The 14,342-nt window shown below is 44.1% G+C and overlaps 2 protein-coding genes across 5 annotated transcripts in view; one reads left to right on the top strand and one right to left on the bottom strand.

Annotated features, from left to right (window-relative positions):
• Positions 1-1,602: 1,602 nt before the first annotated feature.
• Positions 1,603-5,928, top strand: rad52 (RAD52 homolog, DNA repair protein). Its single transcript, XM_061076093.1, has 10 exons — positions 1,603-1,789; positions 2,850-2,951; positions 3,140-3,233; positions 3,326-3,393; positions 3,809-3,927; positions 4,018-4,093; positions 4,192-4,421; positions 4,900-5,090; positions 5,410-5,637; positions 5,730-5,928. Exons 1-10 carry the CDS (start codon positions 1,742-1,744, stop codon positions 5,789-5,791), a joined length of 1,218 nt encoding a protein of 405 aa, XP_060932076.1. The 5' UTR covers positions 1,603-1,741; the 3' UTR covers positions 5,792-5,928.
• Positions 5,929-6,188: 260 nt separating this feature from the next.
• Positions 6,189-14,342, bottom strand: part of LOC133009620 (serine/threonine-protein kinase WNK1-like) — a 28,520-nt gene continuing 20,366 nt past the window's right edge. For all 4 annotated transcript variants that reach the window (XM_061077147.1, XM_061077150.1, XM_061077149.1 and 1 more), the window contains 15 exons: positions 14,238-14,317; positions 13,991-14,147; positions 13,783-13,899; positions 13,419-13,532; positions 13,267-13,315; positions 13,026-13,169; positions 11,742-12,724; positions 11,572-11,646; positions 11,320-11,439; positions 10,921-11,221; positions 10,238-10,400; positions 9,949-10,142; positions 9,654-9,791; positions 9,332-9,558; positions 6,189-9,194 (listed from right to left, as the gene is read on the bottom strand). In XM_061077147.1, coding sequence (XP_060933130.1) covers positions 8,820-9,194; positions 9,332-9,558; positions 9,654-9,791; positions 9,949-10,142; positions 10,238-10,400; positions 10,921-11,221; positions 11,320-11,439; positions 11,572-11,646; positions 11,742-12,724; positions 13,026-13,169; positions 13,267-13,315; positions 13,419-13,532; positions 13,783-13,899; positions 13,991-14,147; positions 14,238-14,317 — 3,237 coding nt within the window. In that variant the 3' untranslated portion in view covers positions 6,189-8,819. The remainder of the gene's footprint in view (positions 9,195-9,331; positions 9,559-9,653; positions 9,792-9,948; positions 10,143-10,237; positions 10,401-10,920; positions 11,222-11,319; positions 11,440-11,571; positions 11,647-11,741; positions 12,725-13,025; positions 13,170-13,266; positions 13,316-13,418; positions 13,533-13,782; positions 13,900-13,990; positions 14,148-14,237; positions 14,318-14,342) is intronic.

Below are 14,342 nucleotides of genomic sequence, written 5' to 3'. Positions count from 1 at the left end.
ACCCTTAGGAGCATTCCCTAGCACCTTACCCTAACCATAACTATCTAAACCAAATGCCTAACCCTAACCTAATTCTAAACCTAACCTAAACCTAATTCTAACCCTAACCTAAACTTGATTCTAACCCTAAAACCAAGTCTTAACCCTCAAAAACACCTTTGGATTTGTGAGGACCAGCCTTAATGTTCTCACAATGTCAAAATGTCCTCACAACTATGGTATTGAACCGGAAATTGGCCCTCATAACTATAGATAGACATGCACACACACACACACACACATACAGATTGTTAACCCAACAACATGAAAAACACAGGCTCGTTGAAAGCAAACGAGGCGGAGCTGCAGTAGTTACAGTTTGTTACAGTACGATCAGGCGTATGGATGTGCCTTGTTGCTGTGGCCAACACAACTATATACAGTAAATAGAATAGGAGGCAGTGTAGCACCCATTGACCCTAATCTATGCAGTTGTGTCTTTGCCATCTGCCAGTGCAGGCGTAGGCATTTTGAAGATAATCCTCCATTTGCACGGGTCCTCATGTAAATAACTGAGTCTCGTGTGCAAATTACTACAAGATAAATCGTGTGTGTGCATGTGTAGGAGACAAGTCATGCATCAGGAAACTGTCAGTTAATCCCCAAATATAAGAATTCGATTTTTGTTGTTGTTGTTGCTACACAAATATAGTAAATAAACACATGATGACACTAGTATGTTGTGACAGTTAATCTGTTGGTGCAGTAAATCTCTCATTGGATCAAGGAGACTCCCCAACACACCCTATAAAGAAGATAGTTTATTTATTTCATTCACTGTCATTGTGAAGTGTAACATTTTGCTCTGTGTCACTGATGTTTTGTTTTCTTAATTGTAATTGTCCAGTTTGATCCTCTAGATAGAATAAAATGTGTTATTATTATTATTTATTTAATTACCAGCACATTTCTTGGTGTGATTTCTACATATTTCTTATATGAATGAAATGATTATAAATGAACGTGAATGGTGTCTCTAGTATCTCTAGTTAAATACACACTGTGAACATTTACTACTCAGTACTGAAAAATAATAATCCCTCAGTAACCAAATATGGTTTCTATGGTAACAGCAGAATGATGAGGCTGCAAACCGCTCTTGAGAAGTGATGGTGATAAAATCCACATCAAAAAAATTGAAGCAGACACAAACATTAACTATAAGGACTCACAACGTCTGTTACCAGTTTTATAACTCCCGATTATAATCTTTGCAAAATCCCAACACAAAAAAACCTGTTATTTTTTCCGACGGATTTGAAGGCAGCATAGGCTCCGCCCCCTGTAGCCCGAGCGGGAAGTTCATAAGAGCGTTTACTTCATGGACTGTGGTTTAAATCAGATTAATTCATATTAGCTGAAATGTAGCAGATAGACAAACACTGCGGAGGATTCATTCATCGCTGAACCTTCGTCTAAGGAAATATTAGCAAGTGAGTTTGCGTTTCTATTTGTGTATAAGCTCATTTACTGCGGTGAGTCACGTGTGATTTGTTATTAGCGAGTGAAGGTAAACTAGCCTGATGTGCAAACCCTTAAGGGAGCTTCACTTCCGGTTAGCTTCCAGGGAACAGGCTAGTGTTGCTGGCTCAGATAAGCGAACGGTAGAGCCTGGTTGGTTAATTAGTTATCTAGTTAGTTGGTTATCTAGTTATTATCTGTATTAACCAGTGCTGTTGTCCATGCTGCAGCCAGCAGCAGCATGGAGGAGGAGAAGAAGAGCCCCCCTGCAGCCAGGAGCTTCGGACAGGTAGGTGGTCCACAGGGGGGGGGATCACAGTGTGTATTTAACCAGAGATACTAGAGACACCGTTCACGCTCATGTATAATCATTTCATTCATATAAGAAAGATGTAGAAATCTAAAATTGGACTTCCACTGTGGAGTTTTTCCATGTGTTTTTATCCACACAGAAATGTGCTGGTAATTAAATTAATAATAATAATAATAATAACACATTGTATTCTATCTACAGGATCAAACTGGACAATTAAAATTAAGAAAACAAAACATAAAAAACACAGAGCAAAATGTTACACTGCACAATGACAGTGAATGAAATAGAAAAACTCTCTTCTTTATAGGGTGTGTTAGTGGGAGTCTCCTTGATCCAATGAGAGATTTACTGCATCAACAGATTAACTGTCACAACATATAAGTGTCATCTCCTGTGAAGGTTCATTTAAAACTCATGCATCCTCTCAGGTGTGCACAATTAATGAAATACAAAAGGCAAAGCTCAGCTGTGATGAAACCAGTCAGTGGTGTTTCCCAGTTTAACAGCAGGATGAGCACAGAGGGGTCTGCTGGTAAAGTCTGGATCCCACTCACACAACCTAGCAGCAGATTCACAGCAGAGAGCTTCCATGAGAAGGATCCAGTGTTTCCTCACATCTGTCATCACACATCCCTGATGGAAACACAAGCTCAGATTCAGTTGTTCAACACAAACGTAGACACACATCACGAATGGTGCACGTTCACACCCAAACTTACTCTCTTTGCATGTGTGTGTTTACACAGTCACATGATTGGGACTCGCCTTTTGGCCCCAAAATTAGGTGAAGGTTAGGCCAAGAAAAATAAAGAACCTGTGGATCCACACCTAAAGTTAATGAGTTCTTTCCTGGCGCTCGTCCCATCGTTCCATTTAATAGGTATTTTGCAAATATTCCTGCTGATAAACCAACAGTCAGGAACAAAAACGTCACCTCCTTAGCAGATTAAACACAATGTTTTGAGATTTTAGTCTGTAGTGTGTGTGTGTGAGCGTTTGTGTGTTTTCTCTCTTATCTGTGCTGTGTTGACAGTGCACCTACACAGCCGCTGAGTACCAGGCGGTGCAGAACGCTCTGCGGCAGCGGCTGGGTCCAGAGTACATCAGCACCAGGGTGGCTGGAGGAGGGCAGAAGGCAAGTCTCTGTTTTTCTTTCTGTCAGCGGTGAAACAAATTCACACAGCTCATGTGACTCTAGAAATGTGTCGAAGTATCAACACAACAGATGGGTATATCAAAAAATCAGGCAGGAATAAAAACTTTACAACCAATAGTTGCATAAGATCACTTGGCTTTAACTCTGTTCCGCTCTGGTTTGAACAGGTCTGCTATGTTGAGGGACATCGTGTCATCGGCCTGGCCAACGAAATGTTTGGATACAACGGATGGTCTCACTCCATCTCTCAGCAGAACGTCGGTACGACTCTGAGCTTCTCTTCTCCGGAGGATGCTGCTTCACATCAAACCAGCCGTTCGGCCAGAGTAACAGGAACTGCTTGTGTTTTACAGACTTCATCGACCTCATCAACGGGAAGTTTTATGTTGGAGTCAGTGCCTTTATCAAAGTGCAGCTGAAGGTGAGAGATCACACATTTTTCTTCATTGTGATTCTAGCTAAGATAGTGACAAGACAAATCGCCTAATCAAAACTAAATTCAGGCCATTCAACTCTTTTTTGGATGTATTTTGTATACTAGTGATGCATCAATACATTTAATTGTCTTGAACTGTACGCCCTGTTTGATACTTTTGTTTTCTTTTTTTGTTCTGTTTTTATGCCTTTATTTTATTCTCTTTTTTCTTTTTTTCTCTTTTCTTTTCATTTTGGCATAATTTCTTACTTATTCCTAGTACTTGTCTGTTTCTACTTAATTTCCTGAAAAAACCTAATAAACATATTGTTAAAAAAAAAAAAAAAACTGAGTTCAGCAGAAATGTTCTCCATCCTCCCCCCCCCTCATCCTCTGTGTGTAACGTGCACCTCTCCTGCAGGACGGAGCATTTCACGAGGATGTAGGCTACGGAGTCAGCGAGGGACTGAAGTCGAAAGCTCTGGCTCTGGAAAAAGCAAGAAAGGAAGCTGTGACTGACGGCATGAAGAGAGCACTGAGGTACTGAGGACATTTTCATACTAAATATATAAAGAAAAATTATATTTAGATTGTTTTTTAAACCTAAAATATATGTGCTGTTCTGTTGAGATGCTTTGGTAATTCCCTCGGAAACTGCATCCTGGATAAAGAATATCTCCTCGCCATAAACAAGATCCCCAAAAAGGTCAGACACAGTCAATTCAACTTTTAGCATTTAGGGTTTTTATTTTCATTCAGAAAGTCTGTGGCGTCTGAAACCTCTCCCTTCTCCTCCACACGAAGCCTCCTCCTCCTCTCGACCCAGCCCAGACAAAACGCACCCCCGGGGAGCCTCTAGCGGAGAAGGCCCGGGTCTCCAGTCTGGTCCGAGAGGAAAAGCATGTCTCTGCGACCGGTCCTGCCAGGGGGCCGCTGGAGCCCAGAGTCCTCCACCAGAACCAGAACTGTTCAGACCTTCACACTCCTCAAGCTGGACCCGCTCCTGACGTGAAGAGTGAGAACCTCCGCACCAGGTGAACAGCTCTGGCTTTAAGGGGTTCATATGTTGTATTAAGAACAAACAATTGACACATTTCGATGATAATATCCTGCGCTTTTGGAGCCACAGACTGTTTTGTAGTGATCGTGGTGATAAGCTGTGGTATTCCCGCCAACTCAGCCATTGATCATTATGTTTCACCTGTTTTTAATAGCATCAAATAATTAATTAAAACCAAAATAACAATTGAGCATACATCAGTGTGATAAGAACGACTTAAAAGGACAGAAACCATTTTTGAGGACAATGTCTTTGACGTGTATTCTGATCTTTTAGTTTGGTCGTCCGTCTTAAAACACAGTTTATGTTTTTAGTTTTTATGTTAACTTAAAGCCACATGCTTGAAAGTGGAGAGGGTGAGATGACGGGCAGTTTTTAGTATTTTTCACTTTACACTTCCTCATCTCTTCTGTAGCTGTCTCATTTGATATAACTCCCTATCCTCCTCTCAGACCTGCCATGGACCCGGTGGACGCTGACGGGTCCGAGATGCACACAGACCCCAAACAGCTGAGGAAGCTTCGACAGCAGCAGCTGCAGCAGAAGTTCAGGAAAGAGATGGAGGCAAAGATGCAGCATCAAAACCAGGACCAGGCCAAGTCTGAGGAGTCCGAGGTTCCTATTGGTCGAGGAACCAGTGGAGGTAAGGGTTTCACCTGTTAAATAATTTAAAGTGGAAAGCTGCGACCTCAAATTCAGATTACCTGGTCCTGGAAAGATCTTTCTGTCTTTTTCTCTCAAACAAGACATTTATTCTGTGAACCTTCTTTAAAACAGTTTGAGCTTTTATTCGTGTAATCTGTGACTTTTTACTTTTCAGACCATAAATAAATAACGAGACATTTAATGCCACAAAATATACTTGTCCAACTCTTGAAACTCACCAGCAGAGGGCTCAACTTACTGAGACAGTTTATGAGGTGAGGAAACCTTTTTTCAGCTGTTACTGTCCCTGTCTGCAGATGACCCGGAAGTCTGGGACCTCAATCTGGACGGGATCGAGGAGCTGGATGCGCCGCCGTCCAATGGGCTCAGGCCCGGCACACCCGGGAATCACCAGATGCAGACCCGCAGTCGGACCCCGCAGAGATCCCTGGGCAGACCCCCAGTCCAGGGCCCATCACACGGAAGAGGACAGGAAAGGGCTCAGATCACACCTCAATACCAGAACCAGTATCCGGGGAGACCAGGTGAGGTTCCAGGAGCAGACTCAATTTTTGTAAATGAGCTATTAAATTAATTCAATGCAGCATAATTTATTTCTTCTGTTTTCACTTTACAGGCGAAGGCTTCAGTCCGTACAGACAAGGAGAGCACATGAAGAAACGCAGACTGGACACCTGAGAGTTTACGTCCTCGTCACTGTATAGAATGAAGTCGTATTTAATTTTGTGTTTATATTCATTTTAATGTTATAATGAAGCCAATTTTGCTGCTGTTACCTGGGTTTGTTACAAAATAAATGAATACCACAGAGGTCAGTCAGTTGTAATATTTGGAGGAATGCTAGAATATATCTGATCAAAAGATACTTAACTTTAATAAGCTGCTGCTGATCGAGTCAAATATTTCAAGTGAGAGAAATGTTTTAGGTTCTTTGGATATCATGTTAGTATTTTAAACTATAGGGTGATAGTAAGAAACCACAATATACCCTAGATAAATGTTCAGTCAGTGACAAATTACTACATAACATTCTGGTTTAGAACATTTTAATGACAGCAATATACATGACAAGTGCTTTCATTGATATTTTTATTTGTTTTTACATTTTGTACAATGTGGAAAAACATACACAAAACAGACACTGAATCACAGGACGTCTGTAGGGAGGGATCAGAGATAAGAATTTGACAAACATCACTGTGTGTCAGCAGCTTCACACAGTACTGATGGAGCTCTGTGACTGTTACATAGTAGCATATGGACCTAAAGCTTTGTTGTGAGCTTGTGCTGTACAGTGGCCAGTTGTAAGAGGACACACCAGTGAAGCCAGCATGCAGAACTCATATGCGGATCATCTGATAATGTATCTGTGATATTGGTGAGTGGCAATTTAAGGTGTCAACACTTTGTGATGACTCAGGAAGGCAAATAATAATAAAAAGATCACTAATATTCCAATATCAAAAACACTGAAGTCAGTAACAACCCTCATCAGCATGCAAATGTTTCCATTACCCCTCGGCCCTTATAAAACTTTAAACATTGCATATTCTGCATTGCAGTAACTTATTTTTTCTCTAGAGAAGTTTTACTATTCATCCAATCTACAAGCAGGCAAAGGAGTCACAATGACAGCATGGCAACCGTGAGGTGAGGAGACGAAAAGAGCTTGAAGAATTCTGAACCTTTATACAGCGCTCGCTGCCTGAACAAGTGCTTCCACGAAACAGTTTTTAATGATAAATCCACAGAAATAAATGCCGGCCAAAACATGTACGCATGAGCCTAATATAAATTCACAGCTGATTACACAACCAACACAAAATGTAACTGTAGAGAGAGAAAAAAAAATTGGTTTCCACATTAGTCAGTGTGCTCTTTGTTCTGCGTGTGTGTGTGTGTGTGTGTGTGTCTGGTCCATGGTTTCAGAGTGTTACATCCTCTTGAGTTGTGTGTCCGGTTGTGTTTACAGGTTAAGTTTTTCTGCAGCACAGTCACAGATGCAACAGGACTAAATGAATCTGGAACTTGTCAATAGTGAGGATGCAAGGCACTAAAGTGTCCCTCATGTTTACAGGTTAGAGTGCGTGTGCATGTAGAGTGGGTCGAGCGTTACGTGAAAGCACTTTCCTCACATGAACGTATATACAATAAAATAGAAAAGGGTGGGGGGGGCAGGGCAGTCATAGATGATGAGCTTAATAAACCCCAGGATTTACTCCTGCGTGGTGAGTAGAATACCAATAACAACAACCCTGCAATTGCACTTTTTATATTCCTTTAACTACGTGTTGTTTAACAACCTTTTAATAATAATTACAGTGAAACAACATCAAAATCTGATGGCTGAATACAGGTCCATAAAGAACATTTGTTTGTTTTATTAAATAACGCATACAAAAACAGACCACAGGAAGAGAACCCCAGACACTTGTGATTTGAGAGGTGGCGGCTAAATATATTAAATGTGACGACCTGTTAATCTAGAGATGTGCATGATCTTTGTAAACACCTGGGTGGAGTCGGGAGGTTGAGGCCCCCCCGCCCCACCCAGAAAATTACAAATATTACAATTAATAAACCAAAACTGTATCGTTCTACATGATTTATCGCAGAGCTAAACACTAAATGAAGCGGTTCCATGTGTCAACTTAAGATTCTCGACAAGGTTTCATTCCTGTGTAAATAAAAATAACGTATCACCCTGCAAACCCCCACTACCCAGACTGTGATCTACAGCAGCATCACCTCTTCAGCTTCCAGCTTCGAGTGGCGGTCAACACCAGGACAACGCTCTTCCATGTGGCAGACCCACCGGCATACCTGACAGACGTGAAGAATAATTCATTATGATAATAAATGTATCTGATCAGAGACAACTCAAATCACACAGACTCTCACAGGGACATAAATATGCTAAACATGGAATCATAACCCAGTGAAGAAATATCTATGTACAAAGTTTTAATGTGTTTGGGGATTAAGGCCACAGTTACAAGGGACAGTTCATCTACTCTTTGCCATTATTGCGTTTACTCCATCTGGGAGGTGTTCCTACTCCGACCCTCTCCGTTCCACTCCAGCCTGACGTACTATGTCTTTCTTCTCCTCCTCGCTTCTTCTTACTGCTCCGACTGGAACAAACCAACTGTCCCACTCGTATCTTCCACTTCCTGTACACTCACATTCGCCCCTCACTCTCTGAGACGACATAACCTACCACCCCAAGTCACTCAACCAGGTCAATGTTTAGTCAGGTGTGTTGTGTTGTGGTGTAAACTGTCCTCAGTGAAGACAGGACCAGTAAGGATGTGCACCGGTATCCCTCTTCAAAAAGAAATCACGACGTTACAGCGTCCGCTCGCAGAAAGACATCTTTGGCTGCTGTCGGCTGTGCCTCTGGGTCGTGACATCACCAGACACAACCACCTCACTTCTCACGGCTCATTTCCACAGCTAATGGCAGGCTAAGTGTGGGACTCATGTGCTGTGGGTGTGTATTGCACTCTCCCTCCAATAACAGATGTTTGTTCTGCCTGAGAGGACACGGGTCGACTCATAACACAAAATGATAAAAGAAATAAAAAATAAAAAAAGCACAGCCAGCTGACCGGCAGAGAGAGCTAGTGGTTCTCAATCAGCGACTGTCTGGGTCTCGGCCCCGTGTGGCCCTGCAGTCTCCTCCCGGGCCGGGGCTCGGACTGGGCTACGTCGGCCTAAGGTTGGACCCTCCGTGGCTGACTGGATTCTGGGGTGATGGTGTGGTTCCCATGTGGTAGCCTTGTTGCATTGCGGTCACTGAGGCTGTCGTAGGTAGTGGCTGCGCAGGATTAAGCATGCCGACCTGGCACGTGCCTGTGGGTCCTGCCCACTGGGGAGCACCGTACTGGGGAGAGGAATATCCAAACCCCGGAGCAGCTGGGACCAGGGAGCCTTTGCGGGGTCCCATAGCGGCAGAGTGATTGGCCGGGGTGGGCAGCTGGGTGGTGGTGGTGGATGTGGCGTTAGGAGGCGTGGGCAGCGATGGACAGAGGTAACCTGGAGCTGAGAATTTTCGGCCCATGTTGGCTGGGGGAATTATCTGTTATAGAGGGAAAACAAAATCTTACTACTTATAACGCTGCATTATTATATAAAGTAAGAGGTAAACATAAATATCAGACGTGATCATAAAATACTAAGGATCATTTTGAATTTAAGAATGAAGTGAAGGCTTACATCATGTGCGGGTGCAGCCTGTGCTCCAGGTTTAGGACCTTTCTTGCAGAGGCTGATGGCGTCTCTGGCCCAGTTATCCACCAGCTGGTGCAGGTCTTGAGTGAAGGTGACCCCTTGACCCTTCTGGGTTTGAGAGGAAGAAGGAGTGGGTCCAGTCCCCTGGGTCACCGAATTTGAATGGCTCCGACAGTGGCCTGAACCGTTTAAGGAGCTGGTCCCACTCAATCCTGGCAAATGATAAAAGGTGAGATGTGAATGAGAGAATTAATTTAGGAAATCATTTCACCAAGTCACTGAGATGAGATTAACTCTTTGCACGAACCTGCGGCGTAGCTACTGAGGCTGGGCATGGACGGAGAGGATCGGAGCTGCTGATTGGACGAGCCGCCACCGGCTTGGGACGCCTCTGTTGTCACTTGTGAGACCTCTGAAGAGGGAGGTCTTTGCTTTGGAGGGGACTCTGAGGAACCAAAGCACAGACTGAGGTTCAGATATACACATGAACAACTTGGATCTTTGGTAAAGCATAAACAGAACACAAACTTAAGTATTGACCCCAAAGTTGATATTAAATTTGTCTTGAGAATCAAAAAAAACAGCCTGTTCAGTGAACTCACCTGAGTGCATGGGACTGGGCTGTCCACTGCTGCGACCGGATTTGTAGGTTTTGCTTTTCAGCCTACGTCGACCTCCTGCCATGGCCGCAGCAGGAGAGCAGACAGAGGAAGGAGCATTTTTCCCCATTCGCGTAAACAGAGCCTCAATCTCCTCTTTCTGACGCGACTGTAAGGCCTGAATCTCGCTCATGTGTCTGTGAGCGGGAGAAGAAAGAAACAATGAATACTTCAGAGCTGTGGAGTAACATATAATAAGAGTAGTTGATAATAGGATGAATATGTGACATACTTCTCTCTAAGATTGCCAATTTCTTTCTGCAAAGCATCGTCCTCAGTCTCCGAGTCGTCATTGTCACTACTGTAATGTGTATTGTGTGGGTCAGAGGTGGAGGACGAGGGTCCGTTCTGCCTGCTGGAGCCGTGTGACGGGCTGGAGCCTGTCGCTGCAGACACTGAGGGAAATAAAACACATGAGGTCACTGCAATACAGAACTCATACAAATGTACTATTGACATTCATTTATGTTCTGTGCAGGATTAAGATAAAATGTGTTTCCTGCAAATACACTGATCCAAGGACTATCTTCTGATATGATGAAAACCAAATGTATTTTAAGCTGAGGAGATGGATAGGTTTACTAAACTACGAAATTCGATCGAAGCTCTCATTAATAATTCCCACTGCAGCATCTGCCAACAGAATATATTTAAAAATAATGAAGGAGGCAGAGGAAGACGGACGGCTGTGATAAAACAAACAACTACTTTCAGCATCTTCCCTTTTGTCAGTTCAGTTACAATGATAGCTGTGATTTAAACGATAAAACCGCAAAGCATCAGTTTTGTGTGGTACTCTGTCTGTAGTAGGACCCTATGTGAACATTAGTCCAGTGTGAGGAGGATTTTAAAATGCTTTATCAAACCAGTCTCTGTAATAAGATTTAATGAGTGTGCTGTGAACCTGGTGCACACCTGTGACTGAAAATCGTCCCACTTGAGAGCCGTTGGTGGGTCCGGACGTTGCACTGCTGCTCGGAGACACTTGGAAGCGTCCGATGGTGGTGGGCTGATCGGCCTGACCGACAGAGAGAGATGAGGCTCCACTAACACCATCCGTTTCAGCAACTACTTTACACAGACCGGATGACCGGTGGAGGGTATTTTCTGGACTTGAGGGGGAGGAAGAGGAAGAAGTGGAGGAGGAGGAGGTTGTGGTAGATGACGGTGTGAGGGAGGAAGAGGAGACAGCGCTATGGGGATCTGGAATGGATACCTGAGAAGGAGGAGGCAGGTAGTTATTATAAAAATGATCCCAAACTTTAAGTCAGAATTCACCATCAAAAATAGTCTGAATCTGTGTGTCAAACTTACTTGGAAACGTCCCAGAGTGAAACCTGCTGCTGGAGGCGGTGCGCTGTTCCCCCCCTGAACTGTCTCCGGGCTCAGAGCTCTCCTCAACTGCGCATCCAAGTTACCCAGAGGTTGATGCGACTGTGGAAATTCCAAATAGGAAATTAGGAACAGGATAAGTGGTTCAATAAGTAGTGCATGTGATATACTTAGAACTGTGTGCTCTAAAAACCCCTGGGGCAGGGAGTGTTGCAGGGATAATGTAGATCTCACCTGATTTGGTCCAGGAAACGGGGGGATGATGTCAGAGGGAGGTGTAGCAGCTGGGTCAAAACCAGTGGGTAGAGTCTAAAAAAATACAAATAAAGAGCAGAGTTAAATCATTCATTATTGTAATAGACTGCATGCTGGATTCATTATTGGATGCAGCAGTTTTCACTCACCTGTGACCTGGCCTTTGTTGGGGGCGTATGGATATGTCCTCCTGGGGTCATACTCTGTCCTGGGGTGGTGATGGAGCTAAGAATCCCTAGTAACCCAGGATTGAGAGGAAGGTTTGATGGAGGCACCATGACGGCTCCAGGTGGAGGGGAAGTGGTCCCAGTGGGAGGAGAGGAGGTCCCTGTGTTCTGACTAGGATCCAACGCTGAGGCGGTGTTCTGGTCTTTAAAGAGGGACCGGAGCTTCTTATCTAGAGCTTGGATGTCATCTCCACCAGCGGCCTTTGACTGGAGCTCAGCGCCCTCTGCCTCCGCTGGCTGTGCTTGGACCTGATTCGGAGCAGTGAATGGTAGCTGAGCTGAAGCGGGAACAGGCTGGGCGGTTGTGTGCTGTGGTGGATGGATGGATGAACCATTAAAAGGCTGCTGCTCTGAAGCAGGGGGAGTACTAGTACCGGTAGATGGAACTCCAGCAACAGAAGAGACAGACACAGAACTACTACTTGTCTGAGGCCCAGGGACTGCAGGGACGGAGGTCTGTGCTGATGGAGGAGAAATGGTAGAAGATGAGGGAGGGATGTTGGGAGCTGGTGCTGGAACTTGTGAGGGGGGTGTTTCACTAGAAGACTGAGGGGGTGGACTGGGATCACTGGCCTCAGGAACGGGAGATTGGGTATGCGTGGTTATAGGTGGAGGGGAAACCCTCTCAGTGGAGGGAGGCAGTGAGGATGTCACAGTAGATGGGGGAGACACAGGAGGGAACGTAGTGCTGGTGGTGGAAGCTACGGCTTCCGGAGGAGCCAGGATGTTGGTAGAACTCGGGCCGAGAGCAGCCTCAGTGGACGGAATGGTGGCTGGCTCTTGCTCAGAAGAAGGGGGGTCAACCGTGTTGCCTCTCTCTAAACGAGACTGCCTAATGTTACTGAAGGCCTGCTGGAGGACCCCGGATGGAGCAGACAGAGAAAGGCCCAGTGCCACAAGGGGAGCTAGGGAAAAAAGGGGAGTAATTACTGTATATGAAAACTATATAAAGGCAAATTTACAAATGTAGAGAAATTAGCAGGGACTGCTTGTGCAAACAGTTGTGAAATTATGAAAACCAGATGGCGATTTTATTTTCTATAATGTTATATTTTAGGAGCAACATTTTTTTTATAGCCAACTACAAAGATGTATATGTGCTACAATATTAATCCTCGGCCACTCACTAATTTTAAATAGGATAATAGACACAGACATCTTCTACATCTGATTTCCAAACTGAATAAAAACAAACTTTAATCTCACCAGAGTTAGGTTCATCTCCAAATGATGTGTTAGCAGAAGAAACTCCAAAGAACTGCTCTTTAAGACGAGACTCTGGCACCGGGCTGACGATGAACCTCCGTCCTGCTGAGTGAACTACCTGCGCTATCGTATTCGGGGAAATACCTGATGGGAAGGCCCAAAAAGAAAAGTCAGATATGAGGCAGGAGGAAAATCAATAACTGGACATTAAACACTCTATATTTGGATAAAGATCGTTTACCTTGCAGCATGGGAACAGACAGTGCAGGCTGATGTTGGAGGTCACTCATCTGCAAAGAGAAAACATGTTATTGGCAAAGTCCTATAGGTTCAGACAGCGCAGATCCAAACCGTCATGGAGGGTGAAGAAGATGATGTGTAGTAAAGAATTACCTGAGGAAAAGCTTCCTTCATCCCTTCTCCATTCTCGTCAGCCATTTCTATGACCTCACGGACCTGCTCGATGAAAGACTCCCGCTCACACTCCAAGATGAACTCACTCTCAACCTGGAACAGAAAACAAAAATGAGCAACTACCATTACATGTACTGTGAGAGTGATCCTCAGAATGGCTGTGTGTTTGTCATGGTCAATGGTTGAGGCAGCTGATATTAAAAGAGGAAAAACAATAGTTGAATGTGCATTTCACATTAATATATAAATATACTATGAGTAGTGTAAGTGCAGAATGAGATTATCTTCATTCTGACAGTTAATATTTGTATAAATGTTTATTGATCAATCAAACAAGTAATACCATGATCTGTGCGATCTCCTCTGGATTATCACCATCAAGGTCAAATTTGAAGGTGACCATCTTCCTGTTGTGGGTTTCCAGCTGACACTCTGCAACTCTGTCCCCCACATTAGAGATCTGCAAAACAATCATTAGAATTCATTTAAATGATAAGTGACCGAGAGCTTGATTATAAAAATGAAAGGAATTGATCAGTTCAGTTCCTTACACTGAGCACGTTCAGCTTGGCCTTGGCACACTTCTCATGGCGGGAGCGGCTGCGCACGGATCGTCTCTGGTGACGCTTCAGTGAGCGGCCCTCATGCCGACCTCCTGAACTTCCGTCGTTGCCGTCACTGAGACCAGAAGCTGTATCCGACAGGCAGCTGTGAAAGACATGAACCCATCAGAGGGAGATCGGGCAGGTTGTGTGGGTCTCATTAAACCTCCATTCAAAATGAAAAAGACGTTCTCACCTTTCTACAGATGGTAGAATCAGAACTGAAGATCCAGCTAGCAGGTCGCCTGATGTTGACCGAGGAACCGTCACAGAGGCCTGAAACAAAAAGACACACTTAAAA

This window comes from Limanda limanda, chromosome 8 (genome assembly GCF_963576545.1).
Source record: "Limanda limanda chromosome 8, fLimLim1.1, whole genome shotgun sequence".
NCBI classification, from domain to species: domain Eukaryota; kingdom Metazoa; phylum Chordata; class Actinopteri; order Pleuronectiformes; family Pleuronectidae; genus Limanda; species Limanda limanda.
Note: the sequence above shows the minus strand (reverse complement) of the source record. Positions and strands in the feature narration are given on the sequence as shown.